This window comes from Zootoca vivipara, chromosome 7 (genome assembly GCF_965207765.1).
Source record: "Zootoca vivipara chromosome 7, rZooViv2.hap1.1, whole genome shotgun sequence".
NCBI classification, from domain to species: Eukaryota; Metazoa; Chordata; class Lepidosauria; order Squamata; family Lacertidae; genus Zootoca; species Zootoca vivipara.
In genome coordinates, this window is record NC_142590.1 from 38,447,739 (window position 1) to 38,475,398 (window position 27,660).

General features: G+C 43.3%; 2 protein-coding genes across 3 annotated transcripts; one reads left to right on the plus strand and one right to left on the minus strand.

Annotated features, from left to right (window-relative positions):
* Positions 1-191: 191 nt before the first annotated feature.
* Positions 192-11,572, plus strand: DHCR24 (24-dehydrocholesterol reductase). 2 transcript variants are annotated; one of them, XM_035123272.3, is made up of 9 exons: positions 192-805; positions 3,596-3,751; positions 4,625-4,730; positions 4,955-5,073; positions 5,161-5,424; positions 6,274-6,417; positions 7,000-7,197; positions 7,344-7,522; positions 7,962-11,572. In XM_035123272.3, the coding sequence occupies exons 1-9, from the start codon at positions 575-577 to the stop codon at positions 8,113-8,115; spliced, it is 1,551 nt and encodes a 516-aa protein (XP_034979163.1). In that variant the 5' UTR covers positions 192-574; the 3' UTR covers positions 8,116-11,572. The 2 variants fall into 2 exon arrangements, with proteins under 2 accessions (XP_034979163.1, XP_088530129.1); XM_088674003.1 differs by lacking the exon at positions 192-805 and adding an exon at positions 1,481-1,523.
* On the minus strand, positions 10,500-27,660 carry CIMAP2 (ciliary microtubule associated protein 2). Its single transcript, XM_088674005.1, has 10 exons — positions 27,500-27,660; positions 25,464-25,551; positions 23,897-24,067; positions 22,236-22,358; positions 18,501-18,629; positions 18,090-18,233; positions 16,809-16,973; positions 16,088-16,216; positions 13,496-13,626; positions 10,500-13,025 (listed from the first exon to the last, which is right to left on the minus strand). Exons 1-10 carry the CDS (start codon positions 27,550-27,552, stop codon positions 12,992-12,994), a joined length of 1,167 nt encoding a protein of 388 aa, XP_088530131.1. The 5' UTR covers positions 27,553-27,660; the 3' UTR covers positions 10,500-12,991.

Sequence of the window (27,660 nt, forward strand, 5' to 3'; positions counted from 1 at the left end):
CCGAGCCAGCCAATCCCGCCACTCGGCGCCTGATCCGATCCAAACGGCGCCACTCCATTGGTTGGACGGCGTCCCTCTCCTCACCGCCGAGGAGCCCGAGCGGCCAACCAGGAGCGAGGTGGGCTGTGCTTCGAGTCGGGCCGGAGGCGGAGCGCCGGGTGCCAAGCGCCGAACGTTGGGTCAGCTCGGGTGTCCAGGGGAGCGCGAGGAACGGTCGACTCGCGAGCTGGGGGTGGCGGTCCGCGAGCGAGTGTGTGACACGGTCGTGGGGAAGGTGCGCGCGTGTCCCCGACGCGGTTCTTCTGAACCCGGGTCTCGTGGACATCATCAAACATATTCTGTAAAGAGACTTGCCCCGTTTGCGAGGGAAGGAGAAGGGCGACTGCCCGCCTTGCGTTGCATAGGGCGGCGGCGCTGCTAAGACGGTGCTGACCGTTGTACGTGGGAAGAAGACGAGGCGGAGGGCAACTGGGGACTGAAGAGGCCGGCTGTGCAAAACAAGTTGTGCCGGTTGTGCGGGAGTCGAGGAGATCCGATTAGGCGCGTTGCGAGTGAGTGACGGCGAGGGTTCGCGATGGGTCCTCTGCTGTCTCTCGGGGTCGGGCTTCTGCTGCTCATCCTGTGGGCCCGCTACAAGGGGCTCGCGTACGTGCTGGTCCACCACCGCTGGGTCTTCGTCTGCCTTTTCCTGCTGCCCCTCTCCGTGCTCTTCGACATCTACTACCAGTTCCGCGCCTGGGTGGTGCAGAAGATGCACAGCGCGCCCCGGCAGCACAACCTGCGTGTTCGCAACATCCAGGAGCAGGTGAGAAGGGCGGGCGGAGGGGGAAAGCCCCCCCCCCAAGGGTTTACAAGTTGGAAGAAGCGTAGGCTGTTCAGTTTTTCTAGTAAGACTCGGGGTGTTCTGGCCGTCGTTCCCTAGAGCAGAGGTTTAGTTTGAATGAGGCTAAATAGAAGTCGTGAGTTGCAGGTCAGTCTACTCACAGCAACCATTGAGTCTGGTGCTCCCCCCTTTTTTAAAATCAGGTTTGATATTGCTGATATTGGAAATTTTTCTCATACAAAAACTCAGAGGATATATCCTGACAATTATGTTGCTGCCCTGTCGCTTTGGGTTGCATCTCTGGCTGCACCCATGGGCCAAAGCATGGATGGGAAAGCTGTGGCCCTCCAGATGATGTTGGACTACAACTACATGCCATCATACCAGCTATTGGCTTTGCTAGCTGAGGCTGATATGATTTGGAGTCAGTTTCCCTGTTCCTGACCAATCAGCTGTGGGCCTGTAGCCGTGATTCAGTGCTAAATTAATATCTTATTTACTTATATAACATGTAATGCTAGAGTAGGTTTCTGAGCAGTTTGGAAATATAAAAAGCCAACCATTAAAATACACTAGAAAACAGTACAGTACCATTAAAATTAAAAGTTGGGAAAATCGGATGATGATGATTTATTTGTACCCTGCTCATCTAACTAGGTTGCCCTAGATGAAGATATCAAGGGACACATCTTGCAAACAGGTGTGCTTTCAGAAACCGGTAGATTGTCAATACAAATAGAGATGTATTTCAGCAGAGAAAGCGTTCCATTACTGTTACTACAAGCCAATCCAACATACCATCTCAGGACTATTTAATTGCTCATCCTCTAACATTGTGTATGCCATCAAATGCCAACAGTGCCCTTCAGCTCTCTATATTGGACAAACAGGCCAAACCCTACGCCAAAGGATAAATGGACATAAATCTGACATCAGGAACCAGAAGACAGAAAAACCAGTAGGAGAACACTTCAATCTCCCAGGACATTCTATACAAGATCTCAAAGTAGCTGTCTTACTACAAAAGAATTTCAGAAATAGACTGGAAAGAGAAGTTGCTGAATTGCAACTTATCACCAAGCTCAAAACCATGGAGGGACCTGGTTTGAACAGAGATATCGGGTTCTTATCTCATTATACATGATAAGCGATCTTCAGCCATCTCAACCCTTGCTTTTTCATGCAAAACCATTTGCAGTCGTTTGCGGTCATCAACAGCTATCAGTCAGTCAATCACCCATTTCCACCACCCTTCTGAGTGATCCCCCCTCCCCATCCCCACCCCTCCCCACCCCTTCTCTACATAAGTGCCTGGAAACTTCCATTTCACTGTATCTGAAGAAGTGTGCATGCACACGAAAGCTCATACCAAAATAAAAACTTAGTTGGTCTTTAAGGTGCTACTGAAGGAATTTTTTTATTTTACAAGCCAATTGTAAGTGGAGGGAAAGGTGCTGCAAGATAGCAGTGCCAGTATTTGGCACATTGTTGCTCTCTAGAGAGTATCTTCTTCAAAGAATCATAGCATTGTAGAGTTGGAAAGGACCACAAGGGACACCTAGTCTTCAGTGGTCCTCTTGTTTATGGAAAAGAGGCATAAACATTAGGGGAGTCCGTATGTGGCTTGCATAGGTATGTGCCTGATGCTAGGGAAACCATAAATCAGGAAGCATTCAAATTGCAGAGAGCCTATTCTGTGCCATGTCTCCCTGACAGGTCACTATACCAAACAAGTCTTTACTCTTTTGTTCCTGTTGATGAAAATAGCAACTTCCTGTGTAGAAAGGTTACAGCATTTGGGGCTTTTTAGTGTAGAGAAAAGGCCAAAGAGGAGACATGCTAGAGCTAGAAGAACACCATGCACACCAATGGCATCATCATCGTGGGGTTTATTAGCATGAGATACTTTAACCTCACACTGCAGTCTTCTGCTCATCACAGTGCAATCAAGACCAGAGTGGCCTGTGCTGTCATGCTTTTCAGATAGTAGAGTGTGTTCACATTACCACTTTAAAGCTCAGTGAAATCCCTTCCGCTGCCCCAGTGAATTCCACAGCACAGCTCATTCTCTCCCCCCTCCCCAGCTATTCACATCAACACGGCTCCATTAGTGTAAGATTTGTGTCTGTTTGTGTACACATTAGGGTGCATTGGCAGGCAGGAACGACTTTTCCCTATGCAGAAGTGTTCACACCTTGGTTGGAGATGAATTACGAATGGCTTAAGGAGTCTCAATCAGTGTGAAGCTAGTTTGGGGGAAACTCATAAAACAGCAGTGTAACAAAGTACTGTACAGGATGCATTTGCAAAGTCCAGGATGCATTTGCACCGGAATGTCAGTGAGCACAGTGGGAGTGTGAAAACAGCCCTAGTAGGCTCTTATTCTATCTTAATTGCAATACTAATGCAAATTTTAAAGCTAACACAAAAGAAGGTAACTATCTTGAGAACAGGCAGAAAAACCATTAAGTGGTCCACCAAGACCCTCAAGAATTTTCAAGTAGTCTAGGGGAGGGAGGGAGTTCGGGAACTGTTGGCTTAGGTTTTCTAAATTAAGCAGTATATAAATTTTGTTAAGTACTGGTAAATGTTTGCTTTGAATTGCCCCATTCTATTTAATGGGACTTCCAGGGAAGCGTGCGTATAGTGTACATAGGATTCTTTTAGTCAGAATCAGTTTTCTCAGATGAAAATCTGTTTATGGCCTATTACTTGCAAAACAACATCAAGTTGTTATATATAAGGTGTTAAATTAATCTTCCTTTCTTGCAGGTACGAGAATGGAAAAAAGAAGGGCTAAAAACATATATGTGCACAGGACGTCCTGGCTGGCTTACAGTGTCTCTTCGTGTTGGAAAGTACAAGAAGACACTTAAGAATATAACAATCAACTTGATGGATGTTCTAAAAGTGGACACTGAGAGAATGGTAAGCTTGGAATTTATCCTTCTATTTAAGTGATGAACTTTTGTTCAAGGGATGCGGCCATTGCTCAACACCACTGAGCCTGTTGGTTTCTGTGCTTTCTGGTCCTCTTTGAGGTGCCTGACCAAGGATGAGGCGCATGATTTCGAAGTGGAGGAATCAGAACTTGGGGCACAGGACCTCTGGTGTGGCAGTACTACTGAGGATGTATCCCCACTAGCTGGTGTCTTCAGAATTGCTATCTTTTGCTCACTCTGTCTTGGTAGCAGGCAGTGGGGCAGCAGCACTTACCTGACTTCATGTCACTGCAGCTTACTGCAAGGGCCCAGGTTGGCGCAGTGCAAACTCATTGGTGGGAAAGAAACGAAAGCTGCCATTTCTATATGCAAATGGAAGGATGAGACTTCTGTTCATGGGAGGTTGGCTTGCACAACTCTTCCTAGCAAGTGGAAGGTACAATAGCCAGGAACAGAGGCATGATCCTGCACTTTGTTCATGTTCTAGTATATATGTATGTGATAAACAGTGCAGACAGGATTTTATTGGGCCAAAATCTCAAGTTTATGGTGCACCTTTACCTGCCTTGTCTGCTACAGAAAGTACTGTTGTGCTGCTCAACCTAAAGCATTCATGCTATGGGTTTCCTAGTTGTAATTTGCCTAATTACATCCAGGATAGGCAAGCATAATCTGCCACACTAACCTGTTTAAAGTATTTCTTTTCCACTGTATTTCCTGATTCACAAAGACCAAGGTAACTTTTAAGGTGTGCACCAAATGATGGAGCAGAGTGCATTTCTGTGTTACTGCTCTGGCATCAGATTTGTATTGAGTATTCGGTATTCAGTATTGGCATATAAAATGTGTTCTTCCTTAGGTTGTCCGTGTGGAACCCTTGGTCACGATGGGACAGTTAACAGCACACCTCAACCCCATAGGATGGACTGTTCCAGTGGTACCAGAACTTGATGACCTTACCGTAGGTGAGAGGTCTTGGGATTTGTAAAATATAACTACAACTCTTAAATATTTCAATACTATTCCACTTAGCAATTAAAAGCAAATTATTTTTAAACTTTTCTGTGATGCATAAGCTCTAATGCTCACTGTATGATTCCCAAGTTGGGAAAATTCACTTGTTATTTAAGTAAGTCCTCTGGAAAATTAAAATACAATTCATCTGATTGTGCAATGATCTCTTGTTCAGGTGGTTTGATCATGGGGACTGGTATTGAATCTTCCTCCCACATCTATGGACTGTTTCAGCATTCCTGCGTGGCCTATGAACTTGTTCTTGCTGATGGGAGCCACGTGAGATGTACACCGGTAAGATAACATTCTAATTTGCTGTGGTTTGCGACATTATGCCTCCTCTGTATCTGTATGTGCCTTAGCGTTGCGTACTTTTTGCAGGAGGAGAACTCAGACCTATTTTATGCAGTTCCTTGGTCTTGTGGCACACTGGGCTTCCTGGTGGCAGCAGAGATAAAAATGATCCCAGCGAAAAAATATGTGAAACTGCATTATGAGCCTGTGAGAGGACTGAAGACAATCTGCAAGAGATTTGCTGAAGAATCTGAGAAGAAAGAAAACCATTTTGTGGAGGGTCTGGTTTATTCTTTAGAAGAAGCTGTCATAATGACCGGAGTTTTGACCAATGAAGCTGATCATAGTAAGGTAACGACATTGATTCTTTCACTTCTTCAGGTAAAAAGGGCACCAGCGGGGGGAGAACTAGCCAAACTTGCCTCTGATAATCAATTGCTGCACTTTGTTGATTCTCAAGTTAAGAGAGCCAGATCTGCAGTATAGGCTTCCTTCAGTTTTTATGGTATTTTATGGTAGCTTCTCCTAGAGAACTGTAGTTCATTGAGAGTGTTGTAAATTCTTTTTTTGGAGCCTAGCCTCTCTTACAGAAAAGTAGTTCGTTCCCATGGTTCTCTGGACGAAGGAGTGACTGTTAAACTAGTTTAACAAAATACAGGGCAAATACTTCCATGAGTGGAATGTCTTGCACATAATTAACCTGGTGGGAGAGGCCGTTCCACAAAACTATTTCTCCCACAGGCCTGGGGCAAACCAATTTGCCTGATAGAAGTGCACAGAATTGGCCTGTAGGCAGTTCTTATCTTCAAAAATAATTGCCAGTGTTGATTGCATACAGGCAATTGCATGTAAATGTTGTACATTGCATGACTTTACATCAAGGATAGACAGTGTGTCACCCTACAGAAGTTGGACTGAACTGCCAGTTGGCCCCAGCCATTGCTGGCCAATGCTTAGGGGTGGAACGAATTGTAGTGCAGTAACATCTGGAGCAGCAACCCTCTTAGCTACCTGTGATCAACACAACCTGTTGTTGGCGTTTCCTTGACAATCTTACTCTTAACAGTTGCAGAAATGTGCTGAGCATTAAAAGAACTTGCATTCAATTGCAGCTGCAATTAGAGCCACGTTATGAAACTTTGTCTTCAGGCAAAGTTGCTTTTGTGTTGGTGTGTTCATTGTGTTCCGGTTTATGTTAAGATCAACAGAATTGGGTGCTACTACAAGCCATGGTTTTTCAAGCATGTGGAGAACTATCTAAAGGCTAACAAGACGGGAACGGAATATATCCCGGCAAGGCATTACTATCACAGGCATACACGGAGCATCTTCTGGGAGCTCCAGGTAAGGTTCCAGTTCGTGCCATATTTGCTGTCAGTCAAGCCCACGGACACTTCCTTATCAATTCAACCCTCTCTCTGGTAATGATAAACCTAGTTAGCGAAATAGTTGACTAGGCCGAACTTCTTCTCCATATCGGGGTAGAAACTAGATCTGACCAGCTGGCGTGTACCAGTTCCCATGGCCCAGTTTGACAGCTGCCCACCTGTTGGTTGCCTGATGTCAGCTGATCAGTGGCCAGTGCAAAAAAACCATTTCATTTGCCCACGCCCTTTGATTTCAAGCCATTGGGGGCAAAGGAGGCATTTCCCCGCAGGACTTGTCGTAAGCTCCAAGGTGAGCCAACTGGAAAAATGGTTGCAGTAATTCCCCAGACTGAAATGCATCATATTGTTGCAGCTGACTACACAGAAGATCCCATTAACAAAAGTCCTCCATGGGCCTTAGAAGGAGGGACTTCCTTCCAATGTTATGTGGGATTTGTTGCTAATTAGCTAAATCCATATGTGCTGTGGTTTTATTTTATTTTATTGTATGTACTGATTAGTGCAACTAGTAATTGTAATGTGTTGGTCTGTTTTCTAGGATATCATCCCATTTGGCAATAACCCTGTTTTCCGCTACCTGTTCGGCTGGATGGTTCCTCCTAAAATCTCCCTCTTAAAACTCACCCAAGGAGAAGCAATTCGGAAGCTCTATGAGCAGCATCACGTTGTACAAGACATGATGGTCCCCATAAAAAGCCTTGAGCAATGTATCGAAACCTTCCACAGTGACATTAAAGTAAGAGCATCTTTCCTACCTTCCAGGTTGTTCTTAGTAGCAGTAGTTACACAAAACATGTCTCAACTCCAGGATTCAGAAGGGCTGGGTAGTGGCTCCCATGTATTGCTCTGCCATGAATATTTTTGTTCTTCCATTGTCTCCAGGTTTATCCTCTGTGGCTCTGCCCCTTCATCTTGCCCAATAACCCTGGCATGATCCACCCAAAAGGAAATGAAGCAGAGCTCTATGTGGACGTTGGAGCCTATGGAGAGCCCAAAACAAAACACTTTGAAGCTAAGGCTTCCACCAGGCAAATAGAAAAGTTTGTAAGGAATGTTCATGGGTAAGGGCCTAAGTCCCGAAAGGGCATTCTCTCATGTTGTTAGGAGAACCCTCTTGCAGTTACCTTTTCAGCTTGCTGCATGATGATGTTGCACAAACAAAAAAAATTGTAACTTAATTTTTTATTGATCAGGTTTTTTTTAAAGGATCCTTTTTACCTGAAGGCATATATTATTTAACAAAAACATGCTTCATTATAAGCTGCTATGACAGACTTTCCTTTGGGGGCTACTGAGCAGTCTGAAGTGTTTTCTGTTCTAAAATTCAGAGTTGGTTTCATGGGGTGCTATTGGAGTACTTGGGACTAGACAAAAGGGTTCCTTTAGGACAAGATCTGAACGTTTGTGCTGGCAAAAGAGCCTGCTCAAAGAAATGAGCAATAGTTTCTGCCGCCTTCTGATGCAACAATTTTAAGATCTGTTTTTCATTTTTCCTTTCAGTTTTCAGATGTTGTATGCTGATTGCTATATGACCCGTGAGGAATTCTGGGAAATGTTTGATGGCTCGCTGTACCACAAGCTGAGGAAGCAACTTCATTGTAATGATGCTTTTCCAGAGGTGTATGATAAAATCTGCAAATCTGCAAGACATTAAATCGGACTCACCTGAACAAGAAATTGGGTGAAGTTGGATTTTACAATAACTAATTGCTCTGCCCTTAACAAAAGCATGTTGTTGCTGTCCCAAAGACTTCAAGCATATTTGTGATTTAAGCGATATAAACTCCTGCCTTTATATGGAAAAAAAATCTACACTTAATAATATTATAGCTTAGAAATGGAAATTCCTATAAGGTTTAATTATAGGTTTGCTATAGATCTTTTAGTGGTTTCCTGTAGAAGAATGGAAAAAATCTGAATTTTGAGGATGCTAGAACTGCAATCTGGCTAGCAATTGCCAGCGGGAGTTTTATAGGAACTTCACTACTACAAATGTAATGGGATGGGATCCTCTAATTTAGAACATCACCTCTACACGAGGGTAGTGCCAAATACTTGCCAAATGAGACTGCCTTTAAATTACGTCACTGTTGCCTATACCATATCACTAAGCTTTCCCAGAATTTCCATTTGAATTGTTAAAAGTAACCATGCATTAGATTCACAGTTGTAGACCTGTCTGTCTGAAAGCGTTGGAAGTTATGGTTTGCAGGCAATTTGAACCGTTCAGCCTCTCTCTCTTACTTTGAATTACCGTACTTTTTTCTTTAGTTGTTTCCATCAAAGTTTATTTGATGCAGGGGGAGACTTGCTGGCATGCACTGTGGAGGGATTGATACATTTATCTCTCCTGTTTATAAATGCTGTTGCTTTTGTCTGTTCTCTCCCTTGCCCCCTGTTCTACAAGTCTTCAGTGCAAACTGCCGCTGGATGGCCTTTGTTTGTTTGTTTTCCTGTGTTGCTTTTTGGTTTCGCTGCTGCTGCTACAAGAAGATACAGAATATGCTATGGTTATCTGTTTTTTGGGTAACAGACACTGGATTAGCAGTTTAAATGGATTGTCAGAAATGCAAGATTGGCCTCACTTTCATAATACACGGAGAAGATCAACACTGATCTGACACTGAGCAAAGTGGTTTCATTTTGTTGCCTAACTAATTTATGCTTTATTTTGTTTTTGAAATGTGTAGCAAATTGTGGGTTTTGTGTGGTAGATGATGCACATAACTTTAGTTTGAAAGGCAGTATTGACCATGGGTATCTTTTATTTTTAGGAAGTTTTTATTTTTAGTGCCTTAATCAACTGGAAGAGACCTGGATCATTTTAGCCATTCTATTTTTAAGACCTCATTAGCGTTTGGAAATGCGGGTGGGGTAGGAATAGAAATCCAGATTTTTTAAACGTCCGAACATGGACCCCACATGTAGATGAAAGGAAACGTAAGCTTTTGTATGATGTAACCCAATCCTATGCACATTTACCCACAAGTCCCACTTTCAGTAAGCCTTAAGAGAGCCACGTACATCTAGAAGCCAAACTTGCATGCAGCCAGCCTTGTAGGAGGACAGATACCATTTCTTCATCCTCTTTACCCTCATCCTGCCCAACAAAAGGCAGGGGGTTTGGATGAAGCAGAGCTGTCCCTCTGCCTAGATCTGTCAGCGAGAGAGATCTGTTGCCATCTGTCAAGCCCTCCAAAGTGCTCGCTCAGAAGGTGGGTGACATATACAGCTGGTGATATTCAGCAGAAACCTGGGGTTGGGAGACCAACACATGATCAACTGGATCCTGAGCCATCCCAGCTGCTGACAGCCACAGGCCCAAACTGGGCCACCAGCCCAGCCCTGGGAGCTGTTCTAGTGAGGGGGGATTTTGCCCCCTGCTTCTTCCACACTGGCTGGTGTGTGTCAGTGGGGCTGTGGAAGTAGCAGTGGCTACACTTCATTAAGCCCAACCTTAGTGGTCCAGGGGGTTGGGTTGCACACTAGAAAGAGAGAGGAGCGGGCCTCAAATTTACACTTGTGTTTACCCCCCTTTTCCATACGTTCTGATTAATGTTAAAATGTTAACATGGCTACTTTCTTTCTCACAATTCTAAAAGCTAGTGATTTTTCTAACTGTTAGGCTAAAGCTTCTGCACTGAAGCAATAAGCCCCCAACGCTTCTAACATCAATGCTTCCTAAAAATTTAATGTACAGTCATACCTCGGGTTGCAAACACTGCAGGTTGCACGTTTTTGGGTTGCGCTCCACGCCAAGCCCGGAAGTACTGGAACGGGTTACTTCCGGGTTTTGGCGCATGCGCAGAAGCGCAAAATGACATCACGCGCAGAAGCGCATCACACGTGTGTGCAGACCTGGCGCTGCAGGTTGCGAACGCTGCGGGTTGTGAACGTGCCTCCCGCACGGATCACAATCGCAACCTGAGGTATGACTGTAATAGCAATAGGTTAAGTTGGGCTGGGGCCATGAACTTCCCCATTATAAAACTCGCTTCACATCTGTAATCAGTTTTACAGGGGTTAGGTGGGTTTGGGTTTCTTATTTCCTTTTCATTGCACCAAGTTTAACCAAAATCTGATCCAAAGACTAGTCAAGACTCAAAAATTCTCACGTGGAATTATTTATCTGAACATAGGAAGAAATGTTCGGCTTGGTGAGACATACAATATGAAAACATCTTACTGTCTGTGGGGTTTTATTTATGATGACCAGATGGTGATTTTATTTATTGGAAGAGAATAAACGAGCATATTTTAGTTACTCAGTAATGCACATGTGTTTAGACTGATCCATCTGATAACCATTCCTTGATGGGGGAAAGCCCTGGATACACTACTGTAGCACATCTGAAAACCATTCTCATAATGTTTGTAAGAGTAGGAAGTGGCAGGAGCAGTAAAAAGCCACTGTAGCTGTTCCAGTGTGTTGGGCATAGGTTGAATCCAGAAATGGACTGAGAGTTGACAGCGCAATCCATGCTTGCCATTGTTTATCTGTGCAGGAATGAGTTCTAAAGGCAAAGGGGGGGGAGTGCCAGAGTCTGTAATCTGTAGAGTACAGTGGGACCTTGACTTACGAATTTAATCCGTTCTGAATGCACACTCGTAGGTCGAAAACATCGTAAGTCGAGTTTCCCATAGGAAACGCGGTTTCCCATAGGAATGCATTGGAAACGGAAAAATTCGTAAGTCGAGGAAACCGCATCTAAAAACTCATAAGTCAAGGAAACTGCATCTAGCCGCAAATGGTTTTTCCGTTTGGATGTCGAAAAAATCGTAAGCACGCGGCCACTTTTTCCGCTCATAACTCGAAAACGTCGGATGTCGAATAGCTCGTAAGTCGAGGTCCCACTGTATGTCTTTGTGTCGCACATGGTTCTGTTTCTCATCACAGGCTGTATCTGCAAGTGTGTTTGTCCTCTATTGCTACAACCATAGTGAAAAAGAGTACCAACCACACAGGTGTCCTAATTTTATACCAGCAGCCACAGTGTACTTACGTTGCAACTGTCAGCTGTTTTGTACTGCTGCTCTCGGGCAGAACTTGCGCTACCACCATAAAAAAATATGCTATTTTGATGTGATTGAATAAAATGGTGTTGAGAAGATCTTTGCTGTACGTCTCTAGCATCTCGAGTCACTTAGAATGGAAGATACATTGGAAATGTCATTTATAGGGCATCACTCTTTGAAAAATTTCAAGTAGGTCTTCATAGAAGCTGGGTTGAGGAGCTTTTTGGTGTGCTCATAGGGTTTTTGAAGCTATCAAAATTCAACCTTTAGCTTTTTCCTAGACTTAACTGTTATTTCTAATCCTGGAATCACATCCATATTTATAGAATATGTTGTATTGCATCCTTAAAAAAAAAAGAATCTATGCCTCCATTAGCCTATAAAATGTCTGAAAAGTGAACCTTGCCATAAATTCCTACAGGGTCTTGCCTGGCATTATTTTACCACATTATGTGCAAGTTAACATTTATTCGGCAGTATAATAACATGTCCTTAAAGGAATTGACAAAATGAACTAATATTTCAGTTCCTTGTGCTTCGGTACTATCTAGTTCAGAAGTAACCAATATGTGCCCTCTAAACATTGTTGGCCTCATGGTCGGGGATGATGGTCCTTGTAGTTGCATCAACATCAGTAAAGCATCCTGTTGGCTCGCGTTGGTCTAATTAAATAGAATTTTTCACACACCAAATAGGATTGAACCATCTAGTGTTCAAATGCTGTGACAGTCAGTGCTACCCTATGAGATCTGTAGGGAATGTGTCCACCCACAAAAAAGCAAGAAAATGTTCGATGGTGATGAAACAACAGATTGATAGGAAACACAACTACTTGTATTCATGCCAATCATCCCTGTCTGCTTACAGTCTATGTCTCTAGCAACTGCTTCTATTTCTGTTTGTGTGACTAGGATCGCACAAGGTTTATATGTGTACATAGCTTGTGCACCTGCCAAGTTACCTTCAGGTATTACACTAGACTAGAGCCAAGAAGCTCCTCCTCCTCCATCACCCCCAACCAACATGTATTGGTGCTTCTGATATGAGTTCACACTTTCCAGATAAACCCCTGGCAGAAGAGAGGCACTTTAAAAACACCTGACCCTGATTGCCTGCAATATTTGGAGGAACCAAAAGCAACTGCAAACTCTGATTTCTTTACTCATACAACCGACTAGTACAATTATTATTTTTTTGCTGGTGTGGGCTACATGTAACAGTAAGCAGTTCAGTTTGTGTCTAGCATTTTTAATATTGATACAATTACAGCAGCATGCTGGTTTTCAAAAAACACATTTACCATATTCTACCAAGGGTCTTGATTTGAGTGTTATACATAATTACCAAGAAATGATTGTAGATGGGTACAGGATACAATATAGCAAATGTTGAGGTGTCTGTCTGTGTTCTCTTGGCAGGATTTTTTATGGACATTAACTAGAAATGCAGCGGATCCCTAGTGAGTTTCCTATGTTTCAGGAAGCAAAGAGTCTTCAGATAGATTAATAGAGTCTTCAGAGGCCTTTATTAACAGGCGTAATCCTCTCCCTGAAAAAGAGGATTGAATTGTGAGAAGAGTAAGCCAGCAAAATGTTTACCTTCAAAGAGATGCAAATGAGCTGAAAAATGCACCCAATTCAAGAATTAATTTTAGGAATTCTAGTTAAGCTCCACTCCTTCTGGGTTCTAGTTTATTGTTCCCCTGGTTTGTTTAGCCTTAAGGAAGCAGAATGGGCAACATCTTTTTATCTCCACATGAGACATTTTCACACGAAACGCTTCCTGTCCCACTGGCCTGAGCCAAAGCCTCAACATTTCACAAGCCCAATTCTATTACTATTCTAGATCCTGAAAAGTTTCCAAATTCTAAAACTAAGTTGCAATCGAAACTCGGCATCCAAAACAAGGCATGCAAATTTGGCCAAGTGTACAAATTAGAATGAATTGCTCAAGCACAATTTCACATACTTATAGAAGTTGCTGCCTCCTCTGTGTGTTTTTTTAAAAAAATTACTTACTGTAAGCACTTGTCCCTCTCCAGGTTAGTAAGGTAACGCTGTGTATCATGCATATAAAGCGAACGGTATCTGATCTTCTTTCGGTATTTCTCATGTTTCATAGTATCATAGCGGCCAACTCCAACTGGGTTCTATAAACAGGAAAGCAGACAAGGAGCAGCTTTGGGTATCCTGAGATGCAGATCTGTAAAGCCCTTGAGCATCCATTTCTTGTCTGGCCAACGGAATGAAAGTGAGCTCATGGTGGGGAGATAAATGGGCATTAAGCACTCCCTCTGTGCAAAATCCCCTTTTGGCATTAGACAGTAGAAATGCAAAATGCACAGGTTTGGACTACTTTCACAACTGCTTGTTGCTGTTCCCTGTTATGTCTGAGACTGTTTCTGATTTTGGTGAGCGACATGAATGTTCAACTGTGCACTATAGTGAAGATGATACCACCTCTCATCTTTATAACATTGGAACAGACATCCACCTCATTGATACCCAATATATATCTACATATCTTGTCATAAGGTCCTCCAGATGTTGGTGGACTACAACTTCCATCGTCCCTGACCATTGGTCATGCTGGGGCTGATGGGAATTGAAGTTCACCAACATACAGAGAGCCACAGGCTCCCCACACATGTCTTAAAGGAAGACTTCTGATCCTCTCAAAGGGAGAATGGGGTGAAAGAATTGTGAACATAGCCTTAAAGGCTTTGACAGGCTCACTCCACTTGTTCATGAATCTCTAAGTGCAGTGGATTAGTCTAATGAATAGAATGATTTCAAACCAATCTATTTGGACAATATACCAATGGCTTGACCCTATATTAGGCCATGCCATCTAGTCCTCCAACAGCCACCCAAGATTTCACACTGGAATTCCTGTCATCAGAAATGTCGGTGGCCCTGCTAGAGGGAGATATTCCACAAACCACCTAGCCTTTTATTGGGGGCAAAGCCTTCTCCCTTGCTGCTGTTTGGAAGTTGCCTAAAAAATAAATTTGCCCATGTAACTCAGCACTGTCTACACTGACTGGGAGCTGCTGTCCAGGGTTTCAGACAAGAGTCCTCCCACCCACTGACTGAGAATGACAAACATTGGACCAGGGACCTTTGGCATGCCAAACACTGGCTCTTCTTCTGAGCTATGCCTCTTTTCCAATGTTGCCATTAGTACAATTGCTGTAGGGAGAGGCCATGCATCTAAAACGCCTCTGCAAAGAGTCTTCCCCATCCCCTTGGGGTAAGAACGGCAGTAGAACAGAGAGAGGCTGTTCCGGGTATCAACAACACCCCATTTGCATGTTTTGTACTTGAGAACATCAATCCCCCCTTTCATTTCCATACATGTACAAGAATTCTCATTCATTTTGCTAACTCTGGCTATTTGAACCTAGATCACTGAGGAGGCCCCTCTGAAGCAGGGGTTTGTTTTTTTTTAGATGTCCCAGTGGCCAGAGCAAAACGATTTGCTCCTCCGTTGCATTAAAATCTCTCAAACTGCTGGCAGGTAAGTTCAGTTCTCTGCCAACTTTATCCATGACACTTAATCACCACCAGCAAAGTTCCCCATCAATTATGAAAGAGCCCTTCATTCTTGACCTCTTTTAAGTTCCCTGCTCTCCAGGATCAAGGAGAGAGAACAAACCCTGCCTGGGAGTCCTTACCTGTTCCCCTAAGTGGAAGTGAACTCTTTCAAATGAAAGCTTTCGCTGACTGAGTCCTCCCAGCTTTGTTCCAGTTCACCACAGGAACCCAGAAAAGATGAATGCAGATGATACAAGAAAGGGCACAAGGAGAAGGAGGAACAGAGCCAGAGCCATCCCTTTGGCACATCATTACTAAAAGGAGTTTTAGCCTATCAGCCAAAGGGATGTGACACTATCAAACAATCTAAAATAGATTCCCTCAACCCAGCACAAAGTAAGGGGCACTTGAGCCTAGTGGAGACAAAAGTATTTTATTTGCGCACTGCAAAATCCCCTGATCATAAATGTGTTTGCTTGGGGGGATAGTCCTACTTCTAAGTAAGTACACATAGGAGTGTGGTCAAAGTATAAGGCTAGGTGTGTGTGTGGCACCACCTGCAACTGGGCAGTGGGCAGGGAAAATGTTTCCAATCAATCTGATTCTCTGCCCCTTCACCATTTGTGCCTTTGCCATGCTTCCTAGTGGGCTCATGTGAGATGCCCATTGCTCCATTGAGCCCCTTCTCAGGATAGGCAAATCTGTCCATTTTGGTTTCTCTCTCTTTCTCATTTTCCCATTTAGTACATGCATTACTTGGCAGGAGCACTGCACTGGAATATCTGGAGAAGTGCAAATTTTGATAAATGGCTGTTTCGATTTGCATAGTTTTTCAGGAAGGGCAAGCTAGGTAGCTGCACCTTTATATGCAAACTCCAAATTCTCTCCCCTTCCGCCACTGGGAAAATTACGGTAAGCGGTCTTTCTTAGTCAAACTCTGACCGTTCCGTTTACACAAGTGTTTTGGCTGGACAGATTCATAAAGTAACCAGAAGAGCGTTCTAAAGGGGAAAACCAAGAGGAGGCTTTTTTTTTTTTACTTGCTCTATCCCGATCATATAATTTCCCACTCACAGTATTTCCAATAAACAGACGGTACGATTTCCTGTCAAATCTTTTTGCACCAATCCAGAACGGTGGCTGATTTTCATACTCTTTTCTCTTGATGGGCTTTATGTCGTATGAGCCTGGCCCTGTCAAGAACTGTAAGAAGTGAAACAAATTTCTTTGAATCAGTGAATACAACAGTTGTGTAGCAGCACAAAGATTATAGAAAGGCATCGTGGGGGAGATACAGCTACCTACTTGAGCCAGAGACACGGCACAACGTTTTGCTAGAGATTCCCCTTGTTCACTTGACTAGCAATATTGTGTGACTGAGTGCTTACCAGTTTGGAAGCCACATAAAATACCGGCTTCTATGTACTTGGAGGCCCCCAAGATACGCCTATGACATTTATGAAACAAAAGTTGAAACACAACCACCAAAACATATATTAATTTGACGCTATCTCACAATGGACTCTGCCCCAAACCCCTAGACTCCAGGTGCGTGGCTGGTTGCCCTCAACTCTGCTTGGCTGTTTGGCTGCGATTCTGCATCGACCTAAAACTGAGGAGTTAGTCCAGCTCTTTGGATAGCCTGGGGCCCATAACGGACTGCCCTAGCAGCCTGTTGGTTCTTTATTGTTTGTTCCCCACTCAACCCTTTTCACCTCACATGACTTCCCAACCCTGCCATCTGGAAGAAACTAGCACTGCGATTGCAACCGAGAAGCAATGGAAAGTCACCTACTTGTTCACGTGGACACTGACTGACTGTGGCCCAGAAGATCCGATCGGAGGGGCACAGGGGATTCCAAACAAGATGGCCGAAAGTGCCGTGCTTCCTTTTATCCTTTGATTCTAGTTCTTCCAGGAAGCTCTTCAGTGTGGCGCCACTCAGCTCGGTGGACTTTTTCTAGCAACATTAAACAAGGAAAGGAGATACAGTCGTACCTTGGATCTCAAACGCTTTGCAACTTAAACGTTTTGGCTCCCGAAAGCCACAAACCCGGATTCCGTTCAACAACCAAGGTACGACTGTACAGTATGTGTACTGTATATCAATTCTGTGCAATTTTATGAAAAAAAGGAAGCAAGTCAGATGAGGGTACTCTTGTTGCTGTTTTTTTATGGAATGCAGTTATAATTTTCACACAACACACACACAAGCTCAACGATCTGAAGGAAGATTGTATCAGGTTCAATGATCTTATATAAAATGAATTTTCAACATGCTTTGTTGAGGCTTACTACAGTTAAAATGCACATAATGCAATTGAATTTGTTGAACGGTAGGATCTGCCCTGATTCTGCTTTTGGTCTACCACTGCTGCTTTTTCTATACTGTTTTCATTCAACCTGTAAATTTCTCCATTTTGGAAAAGGAAAGCAATGCAATATTTATCACTGGCAGAAAGGGCCACCCCCAAGATTTCCTATGCCCACCCCCCTCCAAGCAGCTGCAGTTATTTGCATTGTTCAGCCTCCAATCCATCTATAGTATTGTATAATACAAGATTTGTTGTAAGGGTGCTGAGACATTTAATGGAAAATGAGGTGTATTGGAACACTTGTGACAAAATTCTAAATAAGTACTTAATCATCAATATAATCTGAATAGTTTACTCACCCTGGTCTGGAGTGTTATAAACATTAAAAACAATATTGCAGTAGAGACATTTGAACTCTTACAAATTCCTGTCTAATAATTTAGACATTTTTTCATCAGAATATTCAGGGTTCCAAGCAGCAGAACCTGACAGATCACAAAACTTCAAAATGTAACACATAGAAAATTATTTCTTTTTGTGTTTCTATATTTCCTTCTTTTCAAAGACGATCAGAATCTTCTTTAATTTCATTACTCCAAAAGTTGGGCGCTTAAAAGAGGCAGTGTGGGGAAGGTTCAAGGACTTTCTGGTGTTTTGCCAGTCAAACTGAAGTCTGGCAACTCTTATCATTTGAAGTACTAACCCAGCAACATGACACTTTTTAAAAAAAGTTTGCAAGCAAAGAAGATGAGCGTACATACATCAGTAGCGTAATGCCCATAGGGAATAGGCTTTGACCTGTCTCCTGTGAAGATTTCATAAGGGCCTTTTAAGCTGACCACGCGTTTCAGCATCTCATCCACCCCGTTTTTGATATTGTAGGTGCCAGGTCCCAAACCACTTCCCTGAAATCAAAGATTAAGAAAGTATTAGAGAGGGGAGCTTGCAAAAGTGCAGCATCTATTGCATTGAGTAGGCGAGGACTTGGGAAACACCTTGGTCCTGATGTGGCTGTAGTCGTATGAAACTACATGGGATCATAATCCCGTGCCAACGGTGTGGCATGGGAATGCGATCCCATATCAGCAACACAAGGCTTCCCCAGCCTGTCCAACGGGAAGACTACGAGGATTGAGGAGCAGCTAAGTAGAGAACTAAGAAACTAAACTTGCCACATTGGGAAAAGCAAAGCATTTTGAAGTTTTACTGTCCATTATTCCAAGTGCAGTCACAGAGCGTTTTTCCTTTTCATTCAGGGCAGCATAAGGATTTCCATAGGTTCCTGGGCCAGGATAACATTCCTAGAAGGTTAGGGTGGTGAGAGAGAGAGAGAGGGAGGGGCATTAACATAACCACAGCAGAGCAATGGCCATCTCTTATCTGGACTACACATTGTTTCCAATGGTGCTGCCAGACTGCTGTTTTTGAGCTGAATGCAATCACATGCTGGCAATTTAATGTTACACAATTATAGTTGATTTCGAGCTCCTGCTCACCAGGTGCATCTTATCAAAATACTGGACTTCTTGCATTGAGAGAAATGATGGGGAATTGCACTAGAAAGCACATACATATTAACATTTATTTTGACACCATGTGATCTAGCCTTCCTGCAAGCAAATCAGACTCTATGTTCATTAAATAGCTGGTGTCGTCTAATCACCTGGCAAACTAATTAGGATGAATACTCAATAATTATTAGCGAAGTCTTGGGCTGCCAGTTCTTATTTAGTTACTTTGGTAGGGCTTGTGTGAAAACAGCAGGCATTCGTTTTGATTTGGAAGTTACTGTAGTAGGTGTAGTTTTCATTTTCTTTTGTTAATGTTGATGCTATGTTTGTTTTGTGCTTGTTTATTATCATTTGTGTATTATAAATATGTAATTTTAATCAATAAAGAATAATTTGAAAAGAAAACAGGCATTCAAAGGGTGGAACTTTCCCCAGCATTTGGATGGGGCAATGGGAAAAGTTTCACCTACAGAATGAATTTCTGCTTGTCACACTGCTGTTAAATAAGGCCTGCCAGAGGAAAAACTCTAGATCAGGGATGGGAAATGTATGTCCCTTTGGATGTTGTTGGGCTACAACTCCCATCATCCCTGACCCTGGGCCACACTGCCTGGGGCTGATGGAGTCCAACAACATCTGGAGGGCCACAGGTTATTTAATCCCTGCCCTAGGACCTTGCTGTTTTCTGCCACATGTACATAAGCTGGTTCTTCGTGTCTACCAATTGCTTCCTAGTTGCCTCTAGCAGAGGAAATAGCTCAGGTTCTTGTAGGAAGACAAGGAGCCTTCCCTTGACTTCAGGAGCGAGGAGATGCTCCCTTTAAACACCCTTTAACACCCCCCCCACACTTTTATCAGCTTTTATCAGCTGATTTGTATCAGCTACAAAAACAACAAAAGCCTCGCACAGACTAGAGTATTACATATGTACCATATCTTTTAAGACAGTTTCCCTTTTGTGGTACTATTGATATCATCTTTGCTACTGTGACATAAGTGAGGGTGGAAACCTGGCTTTTTGATTATAGAAAAACATCACAAAAACAATTCCTGGAAATTCTGCACGAGAGTTCAGAACAAAGAAAACAGTACAACTCAATGAATAATACTGTGATTAAAGGTATTTTGCAGGCAAAGCAATCTTTCCAGCAGTTAAGAGTTGTAGTATTTTTTTTAATGTGTTTCACCTACTAATCCACTGTGCGTCACTCTTGCTTCATAAATGTGTCAGTCGAGTGGTGAATAATTTTTATTTTGCCGGTGCTAAACCACAAAACCGTTGAAGGCAGCCAATATATCTGTCCTGCATTCCTGCCTCCATGATTCACAAGGAAGGGAAGATGTATGGACGGCTGAATCCTGAGCCTTTCACCATGCCAACTCTCCATCTACATCAAAACCTTTCTTTTTTTTACAACACAAGCTCAGTTGTTGTAGCACTACAACTCCCATTATTCCTCACTGTTGTTCATTCTGGCTGGGAATCATGGGACTTGGGAGCCCAAAACATGTGGAAGACTACAAGCTTCCCACCCCTACTTACGGACTCCTGAGGTAATGAGCAGGTTGTAGACTCTACAGGTGATAGGAGCAGAGGAAGGAGGGATGTACAGACTGAAAGGAGCCCAACGCAGGTGACCATAGCAATGACAGCCATTCGTACATGCATAATGGCTGCAATCTAATTTCTGACACGTTAGAACAAGGGGGTTTTAGATGTTGAGCCAAATGTAAACCCAGAGGCTTTTGGGGTAGCGTGACTGGTTCGGCTGCACTGGGCACCATGCTGCTGGGGGCATCACACGAGACGTAACCGGCTGTACTCTTGCATAAATAAAGTATATTATTCACTGTATCATATTATAGATTTCAACAGAAATAAGTCATAAAATACAACGGAAAAAGCAGAAGCTACTACTATGCCATAGATCCACTATCTTGGTACATTACATATGCACTTGTACTACTGATGAAGCCCAGTCTGGCAAAACAAGGTTAATATTCCGGAAATCCTTGTCTTACACTTTGTGAAAGGATTCTGTGGAACAATAACAACTCTTCTTGTGGATTGCGTGGACCTGATGAACAGATGCAGGTGGAACAGACACTAGCATATGTTTGCACCTGATCCATGAACTGATTAGAATTTGAACCGATCTACTGACTCTTCTGCTTTTTCCGTTGTATTTTATGACTTATTTCTGTTGAAATCTATAATATGATACAGTGAATAATATACTTTATGCATGCAAGAGTACAGCTGGTTAAGTCTTGTGTGGGTATTGAGCATGTTTTAGGTAACCAAAAGTTTGATGTTGTTTTGCTGGGGGCATCACAACAAAGCTGTAGAACAGAGCAAGAGAGGTAGAAGGTGCCAAATTTTAGTGTCACACAGAGCGCCACTGAAATTTGAGAACCCAAGGTCTGCCTCTGGCAATCCCCCTAGTAGGAACAAAACCCAAATGGTTGACTTCTGTATCCTGATGTTGCAGTCCCACCTGCCTTTCTTGATGCTCTGGAGAGACATAGGCTCACATTGCTGGAAATGGGGACAGTGGCTTCATGGTGTGGTTTCTCTAAGCCTACTTTTCAGCCTAGATCTCTCCCCCAATAATGCAGGTTTTAAAGACCCAAAGTTCTTGGTAGGTTGTCGACTCTCCTTTTTAAGCAAAGGTTCGATGACCATCTGTCATGGATACTTTAGTTTAGATTCCTGCATTGCAGGGGGTTGAAATAGATGAACATAGAGTTGGGGATCCCTTCCAACTCTATGATTCCTTTAAAATGGAGACATTTTCTTTCTTTCTTTTAAAAAAATCTATATTATTTTCAATAAACTATTACAAATTACAATGAAATAATAGAATATGTTTTGCATTAACTGTAAAGTACTGCACAAATTGGAGTTCTTGGTAAGTAAGAGAAACAAAATGCGAAAAATTCCAAGAGCTCAGGCCACAAAGATGATTAGCTATTCAGTCTTTAAACGATTTTTAATTTTTTATGTTAAGGATATGTTCCAGTTGAAATAAACTCCAGGACAAGGCCCTGTTTTGTAATTCTTCATCAGCTAGGTTTTCACGGTCAATGTGTACCAATTCTGTGTTAGCCTTCGTTTAAAGACTGAATAGCTAATCATCTTTTTGGCCCGAGTTCTTGGAATTTTTCGCATTTTGTTTAACTATAAAGTAAGCAATGCAGAATTGCACCACAACTGGTGGTTTGAAAGACAGGAGGGTCAAAGAAACCAAGACAAACAAGCAAAACCCCGCAATCCAGGTGACAGAGTTGAAGACTATGATAAAAACAGCAAATTCAAAGTAAATATGGCAAAAAAAACATTCACAAAGAATGTTGCATTTCACACAATTCATTCCAGCAAGGACAGATGCCTACCCTGATGCGGTCTTTAAATCTCACTGCTCCGGTGTCACATATTCCTCTAATGCTGTGTGGGCGTTTCTCTTGGAGTTGTAGAAAATCTGAGTACTCATAAGTCCCAGGACCCAGCTTTGCTTTCTTGGAGAAAGAAAGGATGCACATGAATAGGGTGAAGAGATGGCACGGGCAGCTTTAAAACAGCCACCTGGTATGTGGAGTTTGTGGCAGCACAGGAATGAGGAGGAGCGTAGCTCCAGGCTTTATTTTATTTTTCACAGCAGATTATGCCACCGGCTGGAGCAGTATTTGCTAGTGGTATAAACTGGGGTGGGGGTGGTTGGAAGGTAGGTCTGACCTGGTACATGATCTCTTTTTTAGGGAAGCCAGGCTCAGATAGGTCCATGGTCAATGTCATGATTCACCAGGAGTTATTCTGGAGTGTACACTATATGCTAAATATTGGAAATAACTATTATATATAATTGGCAGATAGAAGAGTCGAAGCACCTCTTTTTAATCTTTTTTTGTTTTTGTTTCCTTCCTACTTAGTTTTTGATAGTATTTTATTAATATTAAATAATACTGCTTATGGGTAAGGTAAAGGTAAAGGACCCCTGGATGGTTAAGTCCAGTCAAAGGCAACTATGGGGCATAGCTGCCAAGTTATCCCTTTTTTAAAGGGATTTTCCCTTATGCTGAATAGGCTTCCTCGCGAGAAAAGGGAAAACTTGGCAGCTATGCTATGGGGTGCGGCGCTCATCTCACTTCAAGTCGAGGGAGCCGGCGTTAGTCCACAGACAGCTTTCTGGGTAATGTGGCCAGCATGACTACACTGCTTCTGGCACAACGGGACACTGTGATGAAAGCCAGAGCGCACAGAAACGCTGTTAGCTTCCTGCTGCAGAGGTACCTATTTATCTACTTGCACTGGTGTGCTTTCGAACTACTAGGTTGGCAGGAGCTGGGACAGAGCAACGGGAGCTCAGAGATGTAGCAAGCCCAGGTGGTACCCGGTGCAGAATTTTTTTTGTCAACCCCCCCCCCCCCCAATGTGGCTCTGGCCCTGGCTCTGGTGAAAAGTGAAAAACATGAATTGCAAAAAAAACCCCTAGAGCTTACAGAATAAAACCGACTTCAGATATGAAATCAGCATTGAAATAACATATAAGAACAGTTGAAAAATCTCATGCAACAGAAAATAAATAAAAAATATTCCCCAGTGGGGGACGCCAAGTGTCACCCCCCCTCCAGGGTGGCACCCAGGGAGACCCGCCCCCATTGCCCCCCCTTGCTACGCCACTGCGGGAGCTCACTCTGTTGTGGGGATTCGAACCGCCAACCTTCTGATCAGCAAGTCCAAGAGGCTCAGTGGTTTAGACCACAGCGTACTTGCCTGAGAAATAGACAGGGGTGACAAGTTCCCCCGTACACTTGCCTGATGCCCATTGTTACACTTGATGGGCCGTTCCTTCATAGTTCGCAATGATAACATTCTTGGTTATGTCACAAAGACAAACCACATGCCATTTGGAAAATACTCTTAAAGATGATACCAGTCTCGGAGAAAACTGTAGACCCGTGTCCTCGGTTGTACAGTATCTGAAATGAAACTGGCCGATATTTTAACCCCTTGACTAAACCAACATGTAACAAATAGCTTAAAGCCAAACACTCACCAGAGCTTTCCCCCTGCTGCATATTTCCTTAAAATTGAAATGTGGCATTTTGGTGAGCCTTGTTGCCTCCTGGGCTTTTGCCCAACTAGAGCTCGACATCTTCTTATTCAGATGACTAGAACTGAAGCCTCCATAGTCAATACTGTAGGTGCCTGGTCCTAATTTTCGGTTCTAAAGGAAGATATGGTTATTTCCTGCATTTGCTTGCATAGCTACAGTTCCTTGGGAAAACGGCATTGCCAGGGCTAGATAAACCAGTGTTTCTCAACCAGTGTGCCTCCAGATGTTTTGGGACTACAACTCCCATCATTCCTGACCACTGGTCTTGCTAGCTAGGGATGATGGGAGTTGTAGTCCCAAAACATCTGGAGGCACACTGGTTGAGAAACACTGAGATAAACTATTAGGTAAAAAGTCTGTACATTCTGAAGCACCCTGGTTCAATGGGTATCCTTCAGCATTCGTTATCCCATTTCAGCAGGATATTTTAATATGCTAATGAAGGCCTCTACTGATATCTGTTAAACTACAGATATTGCTCTTGGATCTCCACCCACCTACCCACATCACTGATTAATAGACCTCTGACATCCACAAATTAAACCATAATACTCCCTCTCCAGCGTAGCATAATTCATATTCTAGAACAGAATGGCATGAGGTTAGTTGCACCAGCGGGAAAGACACAGAATCATAGAATTGTAAAGTTGGAAGGGACCACAAGGGTCATCTAGTCCAACCCCCTGCAATACAGGAATCTCTGACTTGAACCCACGACCCTGAGATTAAGAGTCTCATGCTATACCGACTGAGCTATCATTGTAGAGCAGAAGCAAGTAATTAAATGAGTGAGGGGGGAAAGAAACAGAGGGTATCATTAAGTTGAGGTGCAGTATTTCAATATGAGTAGGAAAATGAGAGTGCCCCTAAACATTTTTTTAGGGGGGGGGAAGCACTGACTATAAAAGATATTAAAACAAACCCTCAGGAGGCAAAATAAGGAAAGAAAAAAAGGAGGATCAAGCACATTTAGTAGCCACAGAATGTTGAGTATCAGTTGGGAAAGAAAAGAAAACTGAAGTGGGGATGGAGGTGGAATGGCATATCCTGGAGGAAGGCACAGCTGGATGGAACCATGAAGAAGAGCATTCCTATTAGACTTGGAGTCACAGTCCATTTCATTAGAGAAAAACCAAGTATGTCTTGATTGCGCTCTAGTATGATCAAGGAGTGGAAGCCCTCTAGGCAATGTACCTCTAAATTAGCTTGTATGATACTCCACACGGGTGGCATGCAAGCAACTGCTTCTATGGGCAGACTACTCAGATGAAATAGTTTGACATCACAACGGCAAACTCCCAAGAGATTATCCCTCTGTAAATAGTCAGTTTGCAGCTATAGTGGGAGACAAAGTTCTGGATGGTCTAAATTAGATGCGGGGCAGGGGTGGGGTGGGGTAGAGGAAATACTGTACATAAAAAAATATTTTTTGTTCAACCACACATACAGTAAAACTTAAGACTACATTTGCTTTGTGCATGTGAGGCACCCTGAGGTATAGACTCACCAAGTCTGAGCAGACAGTTTTGGAGTATGGGGCCTGCAGGTAAGTACTTGGTCTCTTGAAATTTGGATAAATCGCTGACACATCAAATCTAGCCAGAAAAATACAAATATGAAGAGCTGAATGATCCTACTGGGGGCATTTGAATCAAAGTCATGTAACACAGTTGCTTTCAATTTTTGACACTCCGAGCTATATAACCACAATAATAGCTGCAGGATATATATATAGAGGCAGCCAACCTGTGTTTGGAACGATGCAGAGTGCTGCTTCAAAATCCAGATCCTGCATCGCAGTGTCTCCAGCAGTGCTAGTATTCTAGAAAAAGAGTCACCATGAACACCTCCCTTGTTCTCTTAGAATGGCAATGGCACCCACCTGAGAGGTGCCGGAACTGAGTTCCGGCAAGTTCCGGCTGAGAAAAAGCCCTCGTCTCCAGTTAATCGGTCTATAAGGTTAGAACCAGTCCAGGTGTTTTGCTGGCCGACTTGGAGCCTGGAGGACAAGGTGGTGCTTCCCTCCCTCCCCCACCCTTCCATATACAGAAGCTAAGCAGGTGGGCACTTGACTCTTACTTCAATGCTGCCTGGTAATGATGAGCAGCATCGCCCATCGTACCTGAGGGCAGCAGGGGGTATATGCCACTTGATCCTTCAACACCTTTGCACCACTCCTTACCTACCAGCACCTGCTGCCTGAGGAAGGGCCAGCCCTGTATGAGGCTGTTTCAGAGCTCAATCTGACTTGCAGAATTATGGCACAGGGTAATACATTAAAATCCTTCCCCCTAAATGCCCCCCTGCCCCCTGAAATTGGTTCAAGGGGATGTTGGGAGGATCCTCAGAACAGCACGTGAAAGGGGGGTGTTTGTTCCATCTGGCAAGCTGGTGTGCTTGCAGAGATGAAGCATTTGTAATAGAAGTAACATTTGAATTGAATTTGAAGTGTCTAACACAGGCTTCCACAACCTCGGCCCTCCAGATGTTTTGAGATTACAATTCCCATCATCCCTGACCACTGGTCCTGCTAGCTAAGGATCATGGGAGTTGTAGGCCAAAAACATCCGGAGGGCAGAGTTTGAGGAAGCCTGGTCTAACAGCTAAGGCAGATGGGAAGCCCTTAAAGGTGTGAATTGGCGGCGCCCAACTTGTGACCCTGCAGATGTTGTTGGACTCCTTTTTAAAATGTTTGATGTTTTATTATGCTTTTATATGTGTTGGAAGCCATCCAAAGTTTCTGGGGTAACCCAGTCAGATGGGTGGGGTATAAATAATAAAATTATTATTAGTATAATTATTATTATTTTATTGGCACCAGCCAGTGTGGCCAATGTTCTAGAATGATGGAGTCAAACATCTGCAAAGCCACAGGTTACACACTCCTGCTATGGAAGGAAACTCTACAACCCTGTTATGTCTTATTATATTTGTGCATGCAAGTGTGATTTACATGCATGGTTGAAGTTGTCTTCTATTAAGGAGCCAACAGATCTGTGATCTAGGCTGATGGGATGTGCAGAATGCAGTTCTGAGCAGGTTCAGGGGTATGTTTGTTTGCTTGTGTAGGATTGTGACTTAGCGTATGTCTACATGAACTTTGATTCAAGAAAAATACAGATCTACAAGAAAGAAACTGTATATGATCCATACTTGTGTGAATATTTGTATGTGGCAACTCACACGCTTCTTGCAAACTTCAAATCCATGGTGAATTATTTGTAAGCATTGTAACAGGAACACAAGTGGCATATGAACTGTAGCTTGGTTTTTAAAACACAAAATGCCCGCGTTACTCCAAGAAAAGAGCTGCCAGAAAAGAGCACTCTCTGCTCAGAATCCCAGAAATCTGGAAGGATGGCTGTGGGTTCTCAAGTGGGAAAGCCACTCACCACATGCTCAGAGACTCTTACATTTTCCGCCTTTCAGGACTGATCGTTGACAAGCCCCAGCACAAGATATGCCCTGTCTTCGAGAAGGTGTCGTTTTATTTTATTTTTTTTAAAAAGAAACCAACCCAATTCCTGTGGGAGCAGCCCTTACCTTGCTGTTTGACTCCCAAAGGGGGCACCTGTGAATCCCTTAGGCTCCTCCATCCTCTGATGCTTGGAGCAGAAGGAGGAGGAGCACCACCTTTCTTCTTGGAAGACGGCTTCTGACAAGAGCTCTGGAACTTCACTGCCATGACAACACCAGACGCTTGG